At 44.4% G+C, this 24,754-nt stretch overlaps 1 protein-coding gene across 3 annotated transcripts in view; it reads right to left on the bottom strand.

Moving 5' to 3' along the window:
• The window catches only part of prkcab (protein kinase C, alpha, b), a 311,791-nt gene that overhangs the window by 39,530 nt on the left and 247,507 nt on the right, over nucleotides 1-24,754 (bottom strand). For all 3 annotated transcript variants that reach the window (XM_041216608.1, XM_041216607.1, XM_041216609.1), the window contains 3 exons: nucleotides 23,347-23,478; nucleotides 22,086-22,259; nucleotides 432-523 (listed from right to left, as the gene is read on the bottom strand). In XM_041216608.1, coding sequence (XP_041072542.1) covers nucleotides 432-523; nucleotides 22,086-22,259; nucleotides 23,347-23,478 — 398 coding nt within the window. The remainder of the gene's footprint in view (nucleotides 1-431; nucleotides 524-22,085; nucleotides 22,260-23,346; nucleotides 23,479-24,754) is intronic.

Raw genomic sequence — 24,754 nt, forward strand, 5'->3', positions numbered from 1 at the left:
AGTCAAGTGACACAACAGTCCCAATTTTTACTCCGAGTTGGGAATGGAATGGGCAAGGAGTTCAACGGGCAAGTGGGTGAGGGGTTCAGCGGGTGAGGGGGTCAGTGGGTGAGAGGGTGTAGCTTGTAATGTGCCCACAGCAGCTGCCCAATTTTAACAGGAGGAATGGGGAGGTACATTCTTCCCTCTCTAGTCTCTGCACAGTAATATTTATTTCCCGGATTAAGAGGCTGTTTCTTGCCTTTAAGGCTAAAGCAACCCAGGGACACTCGCGTACTTGAAGAAACTTGGCTCATGTTCCATCCCTCCACAGTGATGCTTGTGGCCACAGAAACACTATTTTGTAGGCAGGGGTAATGGAACAATGCACAACTATATCATGAGAACTCTGGAAGGTTAGATTCATGTAAGTCAAAGGGATAAATACTTACACTGCCTGGGGTTCCTTAAACTTTCCGACTTGCTGAATGTGGTACATCAGATCACCACCGTTCACATATTCCATGACGAAATAAAGACGATCCTAAAGTGGAAGGTGAAAGCTACATAAGTAGGTGGAAAATCCTCTTTTCTCCTGTAATGAAATTGCCATAGTTGGCAGTAATTTTATAATTACATTTCCCACTAAATATATTCACAACCTTGAACTGCATGAGAGAAATTAGCCAGGGTCAGATGCTACATTGTGTCTGTAACAGAAAGTTGTTGGTAATCAGCACAACCATCTGCAAGGAAAATGGGAGAACTGCAAGCAACTCAGGTAGAAGAGTGGGATAGCTAGAGTGAACTAGGGTAGCAAAATTGGGCACAGGTTTGTCTTGACGCAACTGTCAAGCCTTCATGATCACAGTGGAGCAAGATTGTGGTTATTTTAATTCTTAGGTCTCAATGCCATTTCCCAGGTGAGTTTCCTATCTGATCCTAGTGGGAATCATTATCTGGCCAATGAACGGAAGAGGCATTTCAGGTGACTGGTTGCTTCTGCTGGGACCTGGAGTAACAGTTCCAGGCACTAAGGCAGGTTGGTTGCTGGGGGGTCTGGTGTTTGCGCCAGTAGAAAACTCAAGAACTTCCCTACACAGCTGTCTACTGGGCCGAATGCTGCTCTGGGTAGATTTCTTCAGCAGTTCCTGAAGCGACTGCCACTCAAGCAATTAATTACATCATAAAGTTGCTTTGGAAGCTTGTTTGCTTCACTGCATCCTGATCATTATATTTTAATGAGTCCTTATCTGCCTGTAGAGAGTGCCTTCAATACTGCCTGAAATGTGCCTGTGCAAAGTTACATGTGGTTATGGTACTGGGTTTGTAACCCCAAGATCAAGAGTTCAAATCTCACAATGGCAAACTATGAAACAATGTAACTTCATCTGAAACAGATGGAAACAGGTTTACTCAAAAGAGTATCAAGAGTTCAAATCTCACAATGGCAAACTATGTAACTTCATCTGAAACAGATGGAAACGTGTTTGTACTCGAAAGAGTTACAGCATAACTGAGGCAACTGCTCTGATTTTAACCCTCTGAATATCCCTGTTCTCATCTGGTGCAGGGTATTAAAATTGGTGCTAGTGTGTTCAGGGTGTTGAGGCCTTCAGATTTTGTAACCTTTCTATCTATCTGGTATCAGCCATTAATTAGACTATACAATACTAATCTTCCACTTGACAATGTTATCCTTGCCAATGCATCCAGAGATCAGTTTTAGCTTTGAATGTTAAGATATGTGCAGTATACACATGGGAGTGAAACAACACAACTGAGATTGTGATTTATTAGTTGATGACATTATGATTAAGGCAGCAAGCATAGAATGGCACGTTACCAAGTCTCTAGAGATCACGGAACAAAGCAGACAGTGCTTTTTATTAGTTGCTCTGTGAAAGGGTAAACTCTCTTAAACCTTTCTGCACTGGGAGTGTTTCCTAAACACTGCTTAGTGATGCAGTCAAAAATATATAGATTAAAGCCACATTTGATTTTTGAGGCAAGATTAGGGTTGCTTTTCAGCTGTTGATATAGGATGACTGTACAGATTGAGATTTCTTTTAGGTTCTGGTAACTGAAGATTTCACTCTGTATCATGCTGGGGAATCAACACTCTCCAAGGAAGGGGGAAAAGGCAGAAGGGTCGCTGCTTTACTTTCTCTCTGATACCTGTGGAAAGGTGATGCCAGGGTCTGTATCAGATCATCCAGGCCAGAGATGTGTCCCCAGACAGCTGCAGACCATAGCATCTGTCCTCAGACCACTGGGAATAAGATCATCTGACCCCAGACTGCTGCGGACTTGAGGGTCTTTCTCTTCTAGCTTCATTTCTGGAGAGTTAGTTCAAACTCCACTCGAGCACATAATCTAGGTCGATTCTCCCAGTACAATACTGAGAACATGCTGCAAGGGTGAGGGTGCCATTCTGCAGATGTTACATTAAATCAAAACCCCATCTGCCTTTTCAGCTGAACTACTTAGATGTCAATATTTAAAGCAAATCAGCCAAGGTCCCCCCAATGTTTCTTTCTCAATCAACAGTTCCAAAAGTGAACGGGGCTGGATCCTGCTGGAGTGTGGCTTTCTGTTGCATGTAACATGAGACTTATTTCTACATCCTTCAGTTCAAGAAAGTTTTGTGCGGTAGCTTGCTGGAATGGTGAGCTGATAACAGCATGGGAGGGTTGGGTGGGGGGCGGGGGGGGCAGTGTGTGTGGAGAGGTGGTGAGCAATGGGGCATCTGTGAACAGAGGAACCAATACAATATCTCCTTAATCAATGAGATTTAAGGATTGAGAAAGAAGCAAAGGAATGATGGAGAAAGCAGGTGAAATAGAGTCAAATCAAGTGCAGAAAGAATCACAGAATCACACAGTGCAGAAGAGGCCCTTTGGCCCATTGAGTCTGCACCAGCACGTGAGAAACACCTGACCTACCTACCTAATCCGATTTACCAGCACTTGGCCCACAGCCTTGAATGTTATGACGTGCCAAGTGCTCATCCAGGTACTTTTTAAAGAATGTGAGGCAACCCGCCTCCACCACCCTCCCAGGCAGTGCACTCCAGATTGTCACCACCCTCTGGGTAAAAAAGTTTTTCCTCACATCCCCCTAAACCTCCTGCCCCTCACCTTGAACTTATGTCCCCATGTGGCTGATCCTTCAATTAAGGGGAACAGCTGCTCCCTATCCACCCTGTCCATGCCCCTCATAATCTTGTACACCTCGATCAGGTCACCCCTCAGACTTCTCTGCTCCAACGAAAACAACCCAAGTCTATCTAACCTCTCTTCGTAACTTAAATGTTTCATCCCAGGCAACATCCTGGTGAATCTCCTCTGCACCCCCTCCAGTGTAATCACATCCTTCCTATAATGTGGTGACCAGAACTGCACACAGTACTCCAGCTGTGGCCTCACCAAGGTTCTATACAACTCCAACATGACCTTCCTACTTTTGTAATCTATGCCTCGATTGATAAAGGTAAATGTCCCATATTCCTTTTTCACCAGCCCACTAACATGCCCCTCTGCCTTCAGAGATCTATGGACACACACACCAAGGTCCCTTTGTTCCTCAGAACTTCCTAGTGTCATGCCGTTCATTGAATACTTTCTTGTCAAATTACTCCTTCCAAAGTGTAACCTCATACTTTTCAGGGTTAAATTCCATCTGCCACTTTTATCTGCCCATTTGACTATCCCGTCTATATCTTGCTGTAGCCCAAGACATTCAACCTCACTGTTAACCACCCGGCCAATCTTTGTGTCATCCGCAAACTTACTAATCCTACTCCCCACATAGTCATCTATGTCGTTTATATAAATGATGAATAATAGGGGACCCAGCACAGATCCCTGTGGTGCACCACTGAACACTGGTTTTCAGTCACTAAAGCATCCTTCTGTCATCACCCTCTGTCTCCTACAACTACACCAATTCTGAATCCACTTTATCAAATTACCCTGTATCCCATGTGCATTTGCCTTCTTTATAAGTCTCCCATGTGGAACTTTGTCAAAAGCTTTGCTGAAATCCATATAAATTACATCAACTACACTACCCTCATCTACACACCTGGTCACCTCCTCAAAAAATTCAATTAGGCATGATCTCCCTCTGACAAAGCCATGCTGACTATCCCTGATCAAACCTTGCCTCTCCAAGTGGAGATAGATACGCTCCTTCAGAATTTTCTCCAATAGTTTCCCTACCGTTGACATGAGATTCACTGGCCTGTAGTTCCCTGGCTTATCTCTACAACCCTTCTTAAAACCGGTACCACATTAGCTGTTCTTCAGTCCTCTGGCACCTCCCCTGTGGCCAGACAGGAATTAAAAATTTGGGTCAGAGCCCCTGCGATCTCCTCCCTTGCCTCCCTCAGCAGTCTTGGACACAAATCATCTGGACCTGGAGATTTGTACACTTTTAAGCCAGCCAACACCTTGTCATTCCCTATATCAATTTGCTCAAGAACCACGCAGTCTCTCTCCCCGAGTTCGATACCTTCGTCCTCATTCTTTAGGGTGAAGATGGATGTGAAGTATTCATTTAACACTCTACTGATGTCCTCTGGCTCCATCCACAGATTTCCCCCTTGGTCCCTAATGGGCCCTGCTCTTTCCCTGGTTACCTGCTTCCCACTAATATACTTATAGAATATCTTGCGATTTTCCCTACTTTTACACAGCCAGAGCTTTCTCATATCCCCTCTTTGCTCTCCTAATTGCTTTCTTAAGCTCCACCCTGCACTTTCTGTACTCCACTAATGCTGATTTGCTTCCCTTGTACCTGCTAAAAGCCTCTCTTTGCCTTCTCAACGTATCCTGAATATCTCCAGTCATCCATGGTTCTCTGGGCTTGTTACTCCTTCCTATCACCCTAGGGGGAACATGTTGAGCCTGTACCCTTCCCATTCCCTTTTTGAACACCCCCACCCCCCCCACACTGCTCCGCTGTAGATTTCCCCAGAAGTAGCTGTTCCTAGTCTACCTTGGCCAGATCCTGCATTATTTCACTAAAATCCGCTCTCCCCCAGTCCAAAACATTTCTTTGCAACTTGTCTATTTCTTTGTCCATATCAAGCTTAAATTGTACCATGTTGTGGTCGCTATCATTAAAATGCTCCCCCACCATCACCTCAGCCACCTGTCCAGCTTCATTCCCCGGAATTAGGTCCAGCACTGCACCGTCCATTGTTGGATCCTCTACATATTGCCTAAAAGTTCTCCTGTACACATTTCAAGAAATCTACTCCATCCAAGCCCTTTACACTATCTGAAAGACTTTCCCCTTGGCGATTTGGGGGTTGGGCCTGCTCGCCGAGCGGAAAATGATGCGGGATGACGTTGGGAGGAACCCCCAATGTCATTCTGGTCCATTTAAATCTTCAGGAAGGCGGGCGGACAGCAAAATCAGCTGTCCACCTGCCGACCTGTCAATGGCCAATTAAGGCCATTGACAGGCTAATTAGCCTTGTTAAAGACCCTGCCCGGCCAAGCTTAAGGCTGGTGGGCAGGACAGGAGTCCCAACAGGCTCCAGATTATTCATGAAACTTCATCCACTGGTGGGATGAAGTTTCATGTCCATTTTTTAATGTTATTAATTGTAATATTTCTCTATTTTTTGACTTTTCTTACCTGTCAGTAAACTCCCTGAGACAGCACTTTGCCTCAGGGAGCAGTGAGCTCTTTCGTACGCATGCATGAAAGAGCGCACTCCCTCCCCCTCACCCCCGCACAGGAAGCGAATAGCCGAGCCGGTGGGGCCTGCTCACCCATCGAGGGCTATATTCTGCCCTATGTCTATCCCAATTAATGTTGGGAAAGTTGAAATCACCTAATATAATTACCCTATTGTTATTGTTTTTACACACCTCCGCAAATTGTGCACATATTTGCTCCTCAATTTCCTGCTGACTATCTGGGGGTCTTTAATAAACACCTGACAATGTGGTTGCCTCTTTTTTATTCCTAAACTCTACCCACAAAGCTTTATTCGATTCCCCCTCCAAGATATCATCTCTCCTTACTGCAGTAACTGACTCCTTAACTAATAATGCAATGCCTCCTCCTCTTTTATCCCCTCCCATCTCGCCTGAAGATTCTATACCCCGAATATTGAGCTGCCAATCCTGCCCCTCCATCAACCACGTCTCTGTGATGGCTACTATATCATAATTCCACGTGTCAATCCTCACCCTTAAATCATCTGTTTTACCTGTAATACCCCTGGCAGTAAAGTAGAGGTCATCCAGCCTTGCCTTACTCCCCTGAAACTTAATACAGCTGTACTCCCTCTGACTTGATTGTTTTACTGTATTATGTTGTGTCCCTATTCTGCTAACATTCTGTGTCCCCTCCCCCTGCCGAATTAGTTTAAACTCCTCCCAACAGCACTAGCAAACCTGCTCGCAAGCATTTTAGTCTGGCTCTGGTTCAGATGTAGACCGTCCAGTTGTACAGGTTCCATCTTCCCCAGAAATGGTCCCAGTGATCCAGGAATCTAAAACCCTCCCTCCTGCGCCAACTCTTAAGCCACATATTCATCTACGCTATTCTCCTATTTCTGTGCTCGCTGGTACATGGCATTAGGAGTAATCCAGAGATTACAACCTGAGAAGTCCTGCTTTTTATTCTACTGCCTAACTCCCTGAATTCTTGATGCAAGACCTCATTCCTCTTTCTACCTATGTCATTGGTACCAACATGTACCATGACCTCTGCCTTATCGCCCTCCCCCTTCAGGATGCCCTGCAGCCGTTCAGTGACATCCCGGACCCTGGCACCAGGGAGGCAACACACCATCCTGGAGTCACGTTGATGGCCACAGTAGCGCCTGTCTGTTCCCCTGACTATAGAAATAAAGAATAGATTGAGAAAGCAAAGAGGCAGAAAGGAAAAGTAAGAACAGATTTAAAAAATTTAATTTGATATTTATAAAATTTCAAACAATTGACTACTTGCAGAAATGAAATCAAACAGTTTAAATTGTCTCCCTTATGGGTCAGGAAAATTGATTGGCATTGCATTAACAATAATAACCCAGTTGTAATAAAGATGCTAATGCTGTTTAAGCCTCAAGTTTTTGTGCTGAGTTTAATGAGCAATTAATATGCAAATCCTGGAAGATCTTAAAAATTGTTGTGGACCTTGTGGGTGAGATGCTGTTTGTGCAAAGTGAACGGCGGAGCTTCGTAAGCTGACCGTCGAGTTCTGGAAATTTGTAATACAAGACATATCTTTTAACCCATTGTACTTGCTGGCTGATAAGCACTGTTACTTTTCCAGTAAGGCCTGACCCAACATCTTGTAATTTATTTTATTGCTGCCTGTAGGCAATGTCAGGTTAAGACTGTGGGAACAGACACCCTGATCCATTAAAACACAAACCTGTCATAAAATATACAAAGAAGCAGGCTCACTGATTTTCGCACACATTGCATTAATAATCGTACTACAATATATCCTCCAATTAAATGAACCTGATCCAACAGTTGTGTACAGTTTTTGTGTTGTAGTTAGTTTTAACAAGGACCTCATATTAGATTAGGGCCATTGGGTAAAGACCTCATAGGCCCATGTGTTAATCTGCAACCCCTCCTCGCCTATCTGTGGAAGCTTGCTGTGTATTAAATTTGCTGCCACATGTATCTACAAATCAAAAGCAACCGCACTTCAAAAGTTAATTTAATGGCTGTGAAGCTCTTTGGGATGTCTTGTGGATGTGAAAGGTGCGTTACAAATGCAAGTCCTTCCTTTAGTTTTTGTGGTTTTGTCAATATCTCAACATGCAATTTGCTTTTTACATTGCATCGTCTCAAAGCGTGAAGCTACAAATGGAGCAATCTGTTTTCATTCCATGGTGCATTTTACTACGCTACACATTATTGCTGAAGTTAACACAGCTCAAAATTAAGATGCAACCCACTAAGTGTTGATAATATCCGTCTAACATTGTCACACTACAAACAGGGCATAGCTTAATTATGACTGACAGGATTCATCATATTTACTGCAAACCAAGCAGATAGCTTCAAAGTTTTAATGCTGGAGTTGCTATAGAGATAGATCAGTTCACGTGGGTTTTCAGAGTAGATCAGAAGAATTGTAATAAACAACCCGATGTTTCACTGACTGACTGCTGAATGTATCAAGCGAGTAATCTATAATAACAATGTACAGAATATTTAATAGCCCAAGATGCTTCACAGGGTGGATTATCAAGCAAAAATTGACACTAAGCCACATAAGAAGGTAGTAGGGCAGATGACCAAAAGCTTAACCATAGAGGTAGGTTTTAAGGAGTGCCTTAAAGGAGGAGAGTGAGATGGAAAGGTTTAAGGAGGGAATTCCAGAGATTTGGGCCTTGGCAGCTGAAAGCACAGCCACTAATAGGGGAGCGATGGAAGCTGGGATGTGCAATAAGCCAGAACAATAAAGTCCAAGGCCTGTGCTTAGCGAGCTGATCCCCGTAACGCAAGCTGCAAGTGGTCTCAGTGCTTATGAATAAGCTGGAGGAATAAGGGGAAGTAAAAACCAATTTATATGAGGTGAACTCTCCTGGAATTGCAGCAATGGACAATGAGAGAGGTCAGGATAGGTCAATACCAGACAGTGAATAATACACAGGGTCATTTATCCTTAGTGAGTTTTCAAGCAATTGACTCAGCAATGTAATAGAGATTGGCATCCACTTACCCACTGGAAGGAAACTTCGGCTGTGGTTTTTTAGCTGAGGTTTAAGGATCTAATGTTGCAACTACCAGAACATCATATTACTCAATCCACATAGCAATATCCAACAATACAAATGTTATTTTCTGATTGTTTGCGAATATTTCAGAATATTTCCAACATTTAGATCTTAATTGCATGTAATCTTAATTGAATATTATTCTATTTTGCTTATCCAACATATAAATGTTTTTATTTTGCCTCCTTCAGTTCTACTTATTTGTAATCATTTTGGCTCCAAGCCAATTGTTTGCTCATCAAGTAGTGGAAAACTGGCTTATATTTGCAACTGTTATTATGATAAAGGTTAGTTATTCTTCTTGGTTTCATTTTCTTTCTAACTGCTTTCATTTTAGTGTGAAGTCCATGCATTCTCCTTTGAATCAGAGGGCTTTTGAACAAGACAAAAATCTAACCAAATTTTCAAATCAATACCAAAGCTTTTCAGCATTCAGCTAACAGCAGACAAGTTAAACAGAATGGAGTTGGGTACGTGGAGAATTGCTCATTCCAGAACCACAGCACTGTGGTTGACTCTTAAATGCCCTCTGAAATAGCCTAGCAAGCCACTCAGTTGTAACAAACCGCTACAAAGACACAAAAAAGGAATGAAACTGGACAGACCACCCGGCATCGACCTAGGCCCTGGAAATAACAATGGCAATCTCAGCCCTGTCAACCCTGCAAAGTCCTCCTTACTAACATCTGGGGGCTAGTGCCACAATTGGGAGAGCTGTCTCACAGGCTAGTCAAGCAACAGCCTGACATAGTCATCCTCACAGAATCATACCTTACAGATAATCCTAGACACCATCATCACCATCCCTGGGTATGTCCTGCCCCAGGGGCAGGACAGATCCAGCAGAGGTGGAGGCACAGTGATACACAGTCGGGAGGGAGTTGCCCTGGGAGTCCTCAACATCGACTCTGGACCCCATGAAGTCTCATGGCATCAGGTCAAACATGGGCAAGTAAACCTCCTGCTGATTACCACGTACTGCCCTCCTTCAGCTGATGAATCAGTGCTCCTCCATGTTGAACATCACTTGGAAGAAGCACTGAGGGTGGCAAGGGCACAGAATGTACTCTGGGTGGGGGACTTCAATATCCATCACCGAGAGTGGCTCAGTAGCATCATTACTGACTGAGCTGTCCAAGTCTGAAAGGACATAGCTGCTGGACTGGGTCTGCAGCAGGTTGTGAGGGAACCAACAAGAGGGAAAAACATACTTGACCTCATCCTCACCAACCTGCCTGCTGCAGTTGCATCTGTCCATGACAGTATCAGTAGGGGTAACCACTGCACAGTCACTGTGGAGACGAAGTCCTGCCTTCACATTGAGGATACCTTCCATTGGGTTGTGTGACACTACCACTGTGCTAAATGGGATAGATTTCAAACAGATCTAGCAACTCAAGACTGGGCATCCATGAAGTGCTGTGGGCCACCAGCAGCAGCAGGATTCTACTCGAACACAATCTGTAACCTCAAAGCCTGGCATATCCCTCACTCTACCATTCCCATCAAGCCAAGGGATCAACCCTGGTTCAATGAAGAGTGCAGGAGGGCATGTCAGGAGCAGCACCAGGCATACCTAAAAATGAGGTGTCAACCTGGTGAAGCTATAACACAGGACTACTTGCATGCCAAACAGCACAAGCAGCAAGTGATAAACAGAGCTAAGCAATCCCACAACCAACGGATCAGATCTAAGCTCTGCAGTCCTGCCACATCCAATCGTAAATGGTGGTGGACAATTAAACAACTCACTGGAGGAGGTGACTCTACAAATATCCCCATCCTCAATGATGGAAGAGTCCAGCACATCAGTGCAAAAGATAAGGCTGAAGCATTCGCAACAATCTTCAGCCAGAAGTGCCAAGTGGATGATCCATCTCGGCCTCCTCCGGAAGTCTCCAGCATCACAGATGCCAGTCTTCAGCCAAATCAATTCACTCCATGTGAAATCAAGAAATGGCTGAAGGCACTGGATACCGTAAAGGCTACGGGCCCTGACAATATTCCAGCAATAGTACTGAAGACTTGTGTACCAGAACTTTCCACGCCCCTAGCCAAGCTGTTCCAGTACAGCTACAACACTGGCATCTACTCAGCTATGTGGAAAATTGCCCAGGTATGTCCTGTACACAAAAAGTAGGACAAATCCAATCCGGCCTATTACCGACCCATCAGTCTACTCTCGATCATCAGTAAAGTAATGAAAGGGGTCATCAACAGTGCTATCAAGCAGCACTTGCTTAGCAATAACCTGTTCAATGATGCGCAGTTTGGGTTCCACCAGGGCCACTCAGCTCCTGACCTCATTACAGTCTTAGTTGAAACATGGTCAAAAGATCTGAACTCCTGAGGTGAGATGACAGTGACTGCTCTTGACATCAAGGCCGCATTTGACCGAGTGTGGCATCAAGGAGCCCTAGCAAAACTGAAGTCAATGGGAATCAGGGGGAAAGCTCTGCACTGGTTGGAGTCATACCTAGCACAAAGGAGGATGGTTGTGGTTGTTGGAATTCAGTCATCTCAGCTCCAGGACATCACTGCAGGAGTTCCTCAGGGTCGTGTCCTTGGCCCAAACATCTTCGGCTGCTTCATCAATGATCTTCCTTCCATCATAAGGTCAGAAATTGGGATGTTCGCTGATGATTGCACAATGGGGGGTTCAGCACCATTCCAACTCCTCAGATACTGAAGCAGTCCATGTCCAAATGCAGCAAGACCTGGACAATAACCAGGCTTGGGCTGACAAGTGGCAAGTAACATTCACGCCACACAAGTGTCAGGCAATGACCATCTCCAACAAGAGAGAATCCAACCATCACCCCTTAATGTTCAATGGCATTACCATCACTGAATTGGGGGATTCATATGAATACTGAACATGAATTCATATGAATCAATGATTCATTTATTGATAGTGGGGGCTATCAACATCCTGGGGGTTACCATTGACCAGAAACTGAACTGGACTAGCCGTATAAATACTGTGGCTACAAGAACAGGTCAGAGGCTAGGAATCGTGCAACAAGTAACTCAGCTCCTGACTCCCCAAAGCCTGTCCACCACCTACAAGGCACAAGTCAGGAATGTGATGGAATACTCCCCACTTGCCTGGATGAGTGCAGCTCCTACAACACTGAAGAAGCTAGACACCATCCAGGACAAAGCAGTTCGCTTGATTGGCATCACATCCATAAACATTCACTCCCTCCACCACCGACACATGGTAGCAGCAGTGTGTACCATCTACAAGAATTCACCAAGGCTCTTTAGACAGCACCTTCCAAACCCATGACCACTACCACCTAGAAGAACAAGGGCAGCAGGCACATGGGAACACCACCATCTGGAAGCTCCCCTCCAAGTCACTCACCATCCTGACTTGGAAATATATCGCCATTCCTTCACTGTCGCTAGATCATAATCCTGGAACTCCCTCCCTAACAGCACTATGGGTGTACCTACACCACATGGACTGCAGCGGTTCAAGAAGGCAGCTCACCACCACCTTCTCAAGGGCAACTAGGGATGAGCAATAAATGCTGGCCCAGCCAGCGAAGCCCACATCCTGTGAAAGAATAAAAAAAAGGCACAAAGCTGCCTCGGGGAACTGAAGATTTCTAACATTAAAAATAAAGAATTCAGAAATAAGGAAAACATGTCCCCTCATGTGATTCTGTCACATGATAAGGAACATGATAAAAATAAGTTAAAAATTTTTTTTTAAAGAATCACTGTTTGAAACCTCATCCCAGCTGTGGATGAGGTTTTGTTAAAAATGCAAAGGCTGCTTGGCCTATTTGGGTGCCTGCCAACCGAATGGTTGGACGGGCAGCGAAAAGTTTGATTTAATTAATTTATTAAGTGCTTTAATAGGTCTCTTAATTGTCGGCAGGTACGCTGCCCCCTCTTGCGTGCGCCTGCCCAGAGAAATATCATGTAGGTGTGCGATGACGTCAGGATGCTTGCCCGATGCTGCCAGGCACTATTATACTGCCATTCGGGCCTGGCACATGCCCACTCAATGAGGGCAAAATTTTGCCCTAAGTGTTCTTTGTGCCAAATTAAGGGTGCCTGTGTGTTACGTCCCCACACACCTGAGACTTTACAAACTTATTTCACTTTGAGCACGTACAGGCAGCAGACAGAGATTTTCACCCCGTCAATCTGAGCTGGATTTGAACTCGGTCTCTCACGCTGTTTCACAGCAGCTAAATTACATATCAAAAATAAGTTGTTATGTAGACAAATGCAGCAAACAAGTTATGCAAAGCTGGTCCCACAAACAGCAAATAAGTGACTAGAGAATCTGCTTTTGTTGGTTGAGGGAAGAATGTTGGCCAGAACACTGGGAGAACTCCCTGGTCACTGAATAGTGCTTTAGCCAAAGGCTTTTACACCCACCTGTGAAGGCAGATTAGTGGCTGTAGATACGCTGGAGATGAGAAACACAGCGATAAGCGAGGGCTGGAATTTTCCAGCCCTCCTGCAGTGGCTGCCCTCATGCTGGGGCTACGAGTCACTGACATCTCCATTCACATCGGCAGGGCCAGCATGAAAATTCCGGCCAAGGTGACTGAAACTGACTGTGGTGGTGAGCTGCCTTCTTGAACTGCTACAGTGCATGTGATGTAGGTACACCCACAGTGCTGTTAGGGAGGGAGTTCCAAGATTTAGACCCAGCGACAGTGAAGGAGCAGCAATATATCTGGGTGAGGAGATTATCCAATGAGGAGAAATTGAGCAGACTAAGTCTATATTCCCTATGATTTAGAAGAATGAGAAGTGATCCCATTGAAACATATGAAATTCTTAAGGGGCTTGACAGGGCAGAGATTTTGGGAGAATGATTCCCCTGGGGCTGGGGAGTCTAGAACTAGGAGTCACAATCTCAGAATAAGGAGTTGGACATTTAGTTCTAAGATGAGAAATTTCTTCACTCAAACGATTGTGGATATTTGAAATTCTTTACCCTAGAGTGGGTATGGATGCTCAGTTGTTGAGTATATTCAAGACTGAGATTGATAGACTTTTGGATACAAACTGGATTAAGGGACATGGAGATAGTGTGGGAAGATGGAGTTAAGGTAGAAGATCATTCATGATCATACTGAATGGCGGAACTGACATGAAGGATCAAATGACCTACTTCTGCTCCTATTTCTTATGTTCTGATAGCCTTGAATCAGGTGCCATGTGACTGGAGAAGAACTTGTAGGTGGTGGTATCTCCACGTACCTACTAATTTTACTTTTCTAGGAGGTACAGGTCATGGATTTGGAAGGTGCAGTTGAAGGAGGCTTGGCGAGTTGCTGTGGTGCATCTTGTAGATGGCAGACACTGCCGCTGCTGTTGTGGAGGGAATGAATCTTTACATTGGTGGATGGGGTGCAGATCAAGTGGGCTTCTTTGTCCTGGATGGTGACAAGCTTCTTCAATGTTGTTGGATCTGCACTCACCCAGGCAACTAGAGTATTCCATCACACTCCTGACTTGTGCCTTAGATCCAGTTAAGTTTCTGGCTAATGGTGACACCCACAGCATGTTGACGGTGGGGGATTCAGTGATGGTAATGACGATGAATGTCAAGGGGAGGTGGTTAGATTCTTTTGCTGGAGATGGTCCTCGTCTGGCTTTTGAGTGGCGCAAATATCATTTACCACTTAGCTGCCTAAGTCTGAATATTGTCCAGGTTATGCTACATGCAGACACCGATTATTTTATTATCTAAGGAGTTGCGAATAGAACTGAACATTGTGCAATCATCAGCGAATATCCCCACTTCGGATCTTATGATAGAAGGTCAGTGATGAAGCAGCTGAAGATGGTTGGACCTCGGACACTACCCTGAGGAACTCCTGCAGCAATATGTTGGGGCTGAGATGATTGGCCTCCAACAACCACAGCCATCTTTCTCTTTCCTGTCAAAGGGGGAGGACTCCCCAGCCCCCACCAGCCCCCAGAGTGCACCCTCCTGTCTCAACAACCGAAAGATTGCAATTTCTATTGACTTCTATTGATGCCACACTTGGCCAAATGCTACCTTGATGTTGAGTCCAGTCACTCTTAATTCTTATCACACTGTTTTCAAAGCATGTGAGTTGGGATTTAAGGATACCAGAAATAGCTACACAATCCTATCCATTCTACATAGCTTTTCTTGCTGCCAATCTAACACATATCTCAATATATCTACAAACAAAATGAAATCTTATTCACCTCAAGTGCTTAATCTTCCTTATGGTTCAGAGTCCCCTACAGCTGCTCAGAAAGATAACAACTTGTCTGTACCATTGTTTAAGGGTATTCAGCAGCTTGCTTTCTCTGGTCTCACTGAAACCTGGAGTTCCCTGTCAAGCAGGTTTCACTGGGTCTGCAAACATTTCCTTTAGGCCAATGAAATGATTAAAACTTTATATAACTAGCCTTCCATCCCAATCATTTCTTTGTCACATTAAAAAGTCTTTGTCCTGTGCTAGGAATCCTGTGTAAGAAGCTGGGGAAGTATTGCACTGAACAAGGCTGTAGCTGTCTTTCTGTCACTGTGGTAAACTTTATTTTATAGAGGGGAGTAAATTCTTTATAATTCACCAATTAAAATAATCCTTTTTTGCTGAGATCTCACATTAAAGAAAAAACTCAACATAAAATCTGGGATGCTTTGTCAGTTATCTCACAGTGCATGTGTTGAATCAACTATTTCAATTCTGAGATAAAAACAAAAAAACTGCGGATGCTGGAAATCCAAAACAAAAACAGAATTACCTGGAAAAACTCAGCAGGTCTGGCAGCATCGGCGGAGAAGAAAAGAGTTGACGTTTCGAGTCCTCATGACCCTTTGACAGAACTTGAGTTCAAGTTCAAGAAAGAGTTGAAATATAAGCTGGTTTAAGGTGTGCTGGGGGCAGGGGGGGGGGGGGAGAGAGAGAGAGAGAGAGAGAGAGAGAGAGAGACAGAGAGAGAGAGAGAGAAGTGAGGGGGTTGGTGTGGTTGTAGGGACAAACAAGCAGTGATAGAAGCAGATCATCAAAAGATGTCACCAACAATAGAACAAAAGAACACATAGGTGTTAAAGTTGGTGATATTATCTAAACGAATGTGCTAATTAAGAATGGATGGTAGGGCACTCAAGGTATAGCTCTAGTGGGGGTGGGGAGAGCATAAAAGATTTTAAAATATTTAAAAATAATGGAAATAGGTGGGAAAAGAAAAATCTATATAATTTATTGGAAAAAAACAAAAGGAAGGGGGAAACAGAAAGGGGGTAGGGATGGAGGAGGGAGCTCAAGACCTAAAGTTGTTGAATTCAATATTCAGTCCGGAAGGCTGTAAAGTGCCTAGTCGGAAGATGAGGTGTTGTTCCTCCAGTTTGTGTTGGGCTTCACTGGAACAATGTAGCAAGCCAAGGACAGACATGTGGGCAAGGGAGCAGGGTGGAGTGTTAAAAAGGCAAGCGACAGGGAGGTTTGGGTCATTCTTGCGGACAGACCGCAGGTGTTCTGCAAAGTGGTCGCCCAGTTTACGTTTGGTCTCTCCAATGTAGAGGAGACCACATTGGGAGCAACGAATGCAGTAGACTAAGTTGGGGGAAATGCAAGTGAAATGCTGCTTCACTTGAAAGGAATGTTTGGGCCCTTGGACGGTGAGGAGAGAGGAAGTGAAGGGGCAGGTGTTGCATCTTTTGCGTGGGCATGGGGAGGTGCCATAGGAGGGGGTTGAGGAGTAGGGGGTGATGGAGGAGTGGACCAGGGTGTCCCGGAGGGAGCGATCCCTACGGAATGCCGATAGGGGGGGGGGGTGAAGGGAAGATGTGTTTGGTGGTGGCATCATGCTGGAGTTGGCGGAAATGGCGGAGGATGATCCTTTGAATGCGGAGGCTGGTGGGGTGATAAGTGAGGACAAGGGGGACCCTATCATGTTTCTGGGAGGGAGGAGAAGGCGTGAGGGCAGATGTGCGGGAGATGGGCCGGACACAGTTGAGGGCCCTGTCAACAACCGTGGGTGGAAAACCTCGGTTAAGGAAGGAGGAGGACATGTCAGAGGAACTGTTTTTGAAGGTAGCGTCACCGGAACAGATGCGACGGAGGCGAAGGAACTGAGAGAATGGGATGGAGTCCTTACAGGAAGCCGGGTGTGAGGAGCTGTAGTCGAGGTAGCTGTGGGAGTCGGTGGGTTTGTAATGGATATTGGTGGACAGTCTATCACCAGAGATTGAGACAGAGACGTCAAGGAAGGGAAGGGAAGTGTCAGAGATGGACCACGTGAAAATGATGGAGGGGTGGAGATTGGAAGCAAAATTAATAAATTTTTCCAAGTCCCGACGAGAGCATGAAGCAGCACCGAAGTAATCACCGATGTACCGGAGAAAGAGTTGTGGAAGGGGGCCGGAGTAGGACTGCAACAAGGAGTGTTCCACATACCCCATAAAGAGACAGGCATAGCTGGGGCCCATGCGGGTACCCATAGCCACACCTTTTATTTGGAGGAAGTGAGAGGAGTTGAAAGAGAAATTGTTCAGCGTGAGAACAAGTTCAGCCAGACGGAGGAGAGTAGTGGTGAATGGGGATTGTTCAGGTCTCTGTTTGAGGAACAAGCTAAGGGCCCTCAGACCATCCTGGTGGGGGATGGAGGTGTAGAGGGATTGGACGTCCATGGTGAAGAGGAAGCGGTTGGGGCCAGGGAACTGGAAATTGTTGATGTGACGTAAGGTGTCAGAGGAATCACGGATGTAGGTGGGAAGGGACTGGACAAGGGGAGAGGGAAGGGAGTCAAGATAACGAGAAATGAGTTCTGTGGGGCAGGAGCAAGCTGAGACGATCGGTCTACCGGGGCAGTTCTGTTTGTGGATTTTGGGTAGGAGATAGAAGCGGGCCGTCCGAGGTTGGGCGACTATTAGGTTGGAAGCTGTGGGAGGAAGATCCCCAGAGGAGATGAGGTCAGTGACAGTCCTGGAAACAATGGCTTGATGTTCAGTGGTGGGGTCATGGTCCAGGGAGAGGTAGGAGGAAGTGTCTGCGAGTTGACGCTCAGCCTCCGCGAGGTAGAGGTCAGTGCGCCAGACAACAACAGCACCACCCTTGTCAGCGGGTTTGATGACAATGTCAGGGTTGGACCTGAGAGAATGGAGTGCAGTAAGTTCAGAGAGAGACAGGTTAGAATGGGTGAGAGGAGCAGAGAAATTGAGACGACTAATGTCGCACCGACAGTTCTCAATGAAAAGATCAAGAGAAGGTGAGAATCCAGAGGGAGGGGTCCAGGTGGAGGGAGAATATTGGAGATGGGTGAAAGGATCCGTTAAATGGGGAGAGGACTCCTGCCCAAAGAAGTGCGCCCGGAGACGAAGACGGCGGAAGAAGAGTTCAGCATCATGCCGAGCCCGAAATTCATTGAGGTGAGGGCGTAAGGGTATGAAACTAAGTCCTTTGCTGACCACTGAACGTTCAGCATCGGAGAGGGGAAGGTCAGGGGGTATAGTGAATACACGGCTGGGGTTGGGATTGGAAGATGGGGTGGGGACGGAGGGACAGGCAGGGGTGGAGGGTCCTAGATGGGTGTTGGTGTCGATGAGTTGTTGGAGCTTGCGTTCCTTAGCACTTGAGAGAAAGAGAAAAAGTTTCTTGTTGAGGCATCGGATGAGCCGAAGAATGAAATGAAACTGGGGGCACGCACAGCTTTGAAAAAGGGTACGGTGGTGCTGCTGGAGGGAGAGGTCGAGTGTGTTCATATGGCGGTGCATGGCACTGAGTGTGGATTTCAGAATGTGACGGGAACAGCAGTCCGAGAAACGTTTCAATTCTGATCTTGCATGTGGGCCCTGTGTTGGATTTACTGTCTTGGAACCCACTGCTGGCCATCCAGCTTGCTCTATGTTAATACAATTCGGTAGCTTTTGTCTCTTGCTTTTACTATTTTCCCTTTTTTGGTAGCAATTGGATAGTGGAACGTGTGCTTCCAGTTATCCTTGATAAAATATAGGTGCTTTCTGGCTAAGGCTGTTGTAGCAATGCCAGTTGGGAGATGGGTGCTGCAGTCTCAGCCTTTAAATCAATGCTCAGAGGAGGAAGCTGAAATGCTCACCCGGGAGGAGAATTGGAGTCAGAGTGTGAATAGGGCACTTTCTGGAATTAGTAGCAGCCAAAAGCTTCCTTTTCAAGGCAATAGAGCCCAAAGTGCAGAGAGGTAGGGAAAACTGACAGCATTCAAACAGCAAGCAAAACTCATCATCGGGTGGACCTGCCTCATTACACTGGCTGGTGAACTCAAATAGGCTACAGCAGGTTGGTCTTCTGGCTCTGACGGTTCCTGACTGGACCAAGTCATGTGGTTTGCCAAGTCTTTGACCTGTTTTCAAAGTTATTTCCTTGGACCCACTGCACCCTATCAATAACGGCAGGGCACTTTTCACTGCTGCTGCAGCCTATTGGAGACATTCAAATTACAAACCTGGCTTTTCCAATCAAGCTTGAGTGTCAGAAGAATAAAATCTTCCTCTCCAACTATTGGAAGCCAACAACCTAGATTTTCAATGCAGATTTCCATTTTTCTCTACTTAAGTAATGGAACATTCTGGAGTGTATCAATGGTGTTCATCTCTGAAGCTACTGATTTAACGTATCTAAAGGAGGTGCCGTCTGTCCCCTGAGGTGGACTTCAGAGATCTGCCATGATTCCAAAGATGAGCAAGGGAGTTCTCCCAGGTGCTCTGGTCAACATTTACCCCCTCCAAGCAACATCTGTACTGGAGTAGATAAAGACAAAAATCTGCACTGAAAATCTAGGTTGTTGACTTCCAATAGTTGGAGAGGAAGGCTTTATTCTTTCCACAACATCACAAAAACAAACAAACAAACAAACTGATCATTATCTTATTCCTGTTTGTAGGAGCTTGCTGTGCGCAAATTGGCAGCCACGTTTCCTACATTATAACAGAGATGACCCTTTCGAAGTGCTTCACTGGCCATAAAGGATGTGAAAGACAGTCTTTAAATGCAAGTTTTAACTTTAATCCCACAGTCAGATTTTCTAAGTGTAGTGTTGCTTCAACATGGTTTGGAAATCTATTGTCTCTTCCCTAGTCCAAGCGTGTAGGATCCCCATACATCATGGCTTTCTGATTGCACGTTTAACTTGTATCATTTCTCATTCACATTCTGAACAAAGGAGAAGTTGGTGATACAAGCAGTGCTCCAAACTGTGCTTAAAATCAGGGGAGGATGCTCAATTTTCACAAGTTGGAATGAAGAAAATCTCAAATAATTCTTCTCCCTGCATGATCTCTCTGTATAAAATCAGGCTTTTCAAAACCAATTATCAAGATTATATTTGAGGTGGTAATGTGTTGAGGATTATCAATAGGTGAAGTGAATACGTTTTTTTCAGACTTGCATTTATATAGCACCTTTCACAGCCTCACGGTGCCTCGTAGTGTTTTATGGCCAATTTTGAAGCGTCACTGTGGTAATGTGGGAAACACAGCAGCCAGTTTGCACACAGCAAGGTCCCACAAATAACAATAAGATAATAAGCAGAAATTTTGGGTTTTTTTTAAGGGATGTTAGTTGAGGGATAAATATTGGCCAGCACATCAGGGAGAACTACCCTGTTCTTCAAAGTGATGCCATGGCACCCGAGAGGTCAGGTGGGGCCTCACATGAAGGATGGCACCTCAACAGTGTAACACTCAGTACTGCAGTGGCGTATCAGCCTAAACTTTGTATTTGAGGTTCTGGAGTGGAACTCCAATCCACGATCTTTTATTCAGAGACGAGAGTGTGAACCACTGAGCCACAAATACTGTACATTGGCCAGTCTGGAAATGAGTCGTAAAGGTGCAATTTGCAGTGTGTGTTGAATTAATGGGGTGGCAGAGGATTAGCTGGCCCAACATTTCAATCAGATTTCACAAAATAGGATCCTTTGATGTTACACACATGTTTATCATCAATTGTTCTGATATGCAACATGTTTATCCACATTAAGACCCAGTTACCATAGTAAGGGTCAATTTAGAGATCAGGTTTATGTTTCCCTTCTACATAGCACCTGGGTGCAAAACTTTATGTCACCCACAAGTTTGGTAAGACTGTTCCAAAACCTACTACATTTCACTGACAAATATTGTGGAGATCAGGGGTCTCATGGCTGGTTGATGTGGAATGCCACTGGTAACCTCAGAGGGATCATTAAAATTATGAGGGAATTTGATAGGGTAGATGTAGTGAAGCTGTTTCCACTAGTGGGGGAAGTGCAAAATTAGGGTAACAAATATTAAATAGTCACCAGTGAATTTCAGGAGAAACTTATTTTTAAACTCAGAGAATGAGTAGAGCATGGAACTTGCTGCCATCTACAGTGGGTGAGGTGAATAACTTAAGGAGAAATTGGATATAAGACAGAAAGGAATAGAAGGTTGTGCTGATAAGAGTTAGATGAAGCAGGACAGGAGGAGGCACACTTAGATTGGCACAGATGGGCCAAATGGCCTGTTTTTGTGCTGTAAATTCTATGTAATATGTAATCTGAAACATTTTTCATTTGCTTCTAATGTTCTACTTTGAAGTCTAATACGTTTTGGACAAAGAATAATCTCATGACTACAGACTCCTCACCAATAAAGGCTGGTTTCACCACATTGTTGTTTTTGGTCTTTTTTCGAACAACAAATCTAATCTAATTATACAATGGTCTCTGGATCTCATGTGTAAAATAAAACTTTTAGATTCTTTTCTCATTCACAGGGTGCGAGCTTCGCTGGCTGGGCCAGCATTTATTGCCCATCCCTAGTAGCTCTTGAGCTAGCTGTGGGTGCATTACTAAACATTAAATCCAACACAATCTCTTCCAGCTATTAGGGATGGACCTAATAAATGCTGCCTCGCTAACGACACTCACTTCCCATAAATGGATAGAAAAATAAATGGCCTGTCTCTCGCACATGTGAAGAACCTACCCCTGAATGTCTCAGTGAAAAGAGGACTTGGAGCTGAAATAAACCTGATTTTATTGGGAGAAATACAGCAACACCACACAATGCCTAGTTGAATTCCTAGAATCACTGCTGCCTTACATTTGAGCATACATTCAACAAGCTGAAAACGTGAGTACAGTGACATTGGATGGATAAACCTCTACACAGGGAGGTTAACAAAACCGCAAACCTTACTCATTTGGAAACAACACTCTTATTTTCTATTATACTCGTTAAGACACAACTATATCCATTTAAAAATAAACTTACTTCTGTGCTGAAAATTGTTCAACCTCAACCATAGAAGTGAAGCAATTAAATGGCAAGCCCTTGGTAACCAGTTCGCACAACGTATACTTTCTTAGACCAGAAACTCACCGAAGTTTGAAAACACGAATGCAGCTGTGTTAGGAAATGGGGCTTTTCCATCAGGGCTAGGACCCGCTTTTCAATCATGGTACATTCCACATCATCATCCTGAATGACAACGTCTTTCTTCAAGATCTTGATGGCATACAGCTCGTTGGTTCCCTTCCTCTCTGATAGCATAACCTGGCGAAGGAAAGCAGTAAATATCAATCAGGAACCGTGCAAGAATAACTGAGAAGGCTACTTTTCAAAAGTACATTGCGATATTTCAGCTGCTATTTCTTTTGGCTAAACTCTTAATCTTGTTAAGAGCAAACTGTGTCACTGCTCAAGAAAGAACGTCTGACACGCAACGTCTCCATTGAATTCTTCCCAATCAAGCATGGGCATGATGCAAAATGCTTTTATTTAGTCCGCTTCTCTTTAACTTTCCATGTGCCAAATGGCAATTTTCCAAATAGGTAACAATAGTCTTGTCACTCCTTGCTTTTGATGTCAACACTCAAGCACAAATCAAATCTCTAGCTCTCAACAAGTTGATAGATCATCTCAGCTAACACATCCCTCAATGTGTTCGAGCACCAGCTCTGACCGGATCTGCCAGGCAGCACAATAGCTGGACTTGGCACAGTGGTAAAACAAAATCGCTTGCTGATCTCAAAGAAAGCTGCCCACAAAGATCTAGCGTTTTCTTTGGTGAGATTTTCCCTTTTCTAATGTCAGTTTGAATCTTGGGTCAAATCAAAGGGATCTCCTGCTGTACTTGGAAACATTGATATCAGCAAGCAGGGTGAGCAGCCAATCACATTGAAGTATTCTCATAGACAACAAGCCAGAAAGTAAAAACCACTGAATCCCTTCATGAAATTAATCACAATAAAGACATTTGACATTCAACAAATATAAAATTCCTCCAGCAGGGCCAATGAGGCTGTTTAGTGGCAATGATGAACTAATTATGTGTTTAAAAACTCAGTAACACCACATTCAAAAAGATGCAACATTTTCGAAGGTTTTTATAGCACGACCAATAGTGCAAGAGGAAGAGATCTCATCGTTTCAGTATTTCTATTCATTACAGTCGGAGGGAACTTCAACACCACAACCTATGTATAAGTGTAAGACCACTGACATCTGCACATGTCAACTCCAGAAGTTGCTGTCAGTTTCAGAGAAGTAAGGATGGCGAACAGTGATAATTTTACCATTAAAGCTACCACAAAATCCAGGCCAATCACTAACTGGTTAACTTCTGAACAAGCTTACACACCTTTCCAAAACTTCCTTTGCCCAGCACCATTAAGAAATTGAAGTCTGTCAGATTCACATGGTCCAAGTTGTTTGTAGGCGAACTTGGTTTCCTCTCAATCACCTTTTTTCCAGCAGGACCAAGTTTGGCTTTCTAGAGGGAATTTAAAAAAATAATAGTTAACATAGCTTCAGTGTGATTAGGCTCCAGTCTTGACCTTGATACTGAAATATGCCCAGAAATGGATTCTGGCAATGCAAATAATCAGTTCACAAAGGGTAACAGCATGTACAACTCTTTCACCTCTTGACAGGCTCTTTCCGCATTCATTAACCAAGGACTAATGTGGAATATTATTGGATCTGATGCAGCAAGTTCAGTTATATTATTTCCTTTGATTTTTAGCTTCCTTCCCTCTCTCTCCTGAAAGCACGAACCCTGACTGGGTATAGTTACATGCTAAATAAAAGGCTCTTCAGTGGCTTATTCAAGTTTAATGGCCCACATAATGAGTATCAATGGGCTTTTGTACTGTAAAGAGAATCATCTTAGAGCCTGATCCCTCCCTCACTAATACTCATATGCACAGAATCCTTACAGCACAGAAGGAGGCCATTTGATCCATTGTGTTTGCGCCGGCTGTCTGAATGAGCAATTCACCTAATGCCATTCCCCCACCTTCTCCCCATAACTCTACACACTCTTCCTTTTCAGATAATAATCCAATTCCCTCTTGAATGTCTCTTTTGAATCTGCCTCCACCAAACTCTCAGGCAGCACATGCCAGGTCGTAACCACTTGTTGCATAAAAAAGTTTCTTCTCATGTCTCCATTGCTTTTTTAGTGCTCTTGTTCTCGATCCTTCCACCAATGGGAACAGTTTTTCCCCTATTTACTCTGTCCAGACCCCTCATGATTTTGAATACCTCTATCAAATCTCCTCTCAACCTTCTCTTCTCCAAGGAAAACAAATTCAACTTCTCCAATCTATGTAACTGAAGTTCTTCATCCCTGGAATCATTGTCTTGGAATCTGGAGTCACTGAATAGGAATGGAGAGCAGGAATTCTATTTGATTTCCCTGCACCTTAATCCAGGGATGGTGACTTCAATTCTCACAGCTGCACTGCAGCAGCAGCCGAGATCAGCTAACTTAGCATTGATCAGAATTAATCTGACTCTTTGTGATCCATATAGCTTAATACTACACTGACTGGTGTTTTATCCCAAACAGTTTGTGTTGCAATCCATGTAGCTTTGCTTGGTGTGATAACTTGGAAGATAAAAGAAAAATATGATTACGTAGCTGCAAGTTCTTAAACTAACCCCAAGATCGAAAGTGTTTCTAAATACCCCACATTTAAAAAGTTCATCAGGAGACTTGACAGGGTGGATGCTGAAAGGGTGTTTCCCCTCGTGGGAGAAGCCAG

Source organism: Carcharodon carcharias, chromosome 22, assembly GCF_017639515.1.
Source record: "Carcharodon carcharias isolate sCarCar2 chromosome 22, sCarCar2.pri, whole genome shotgun sequence".
NCBI lineage: Eukaryota > Metazoa > Chordata > Chondrichthyes > Lamniformes > Lamnidae > Carcharodon > Carcharodon carcharias.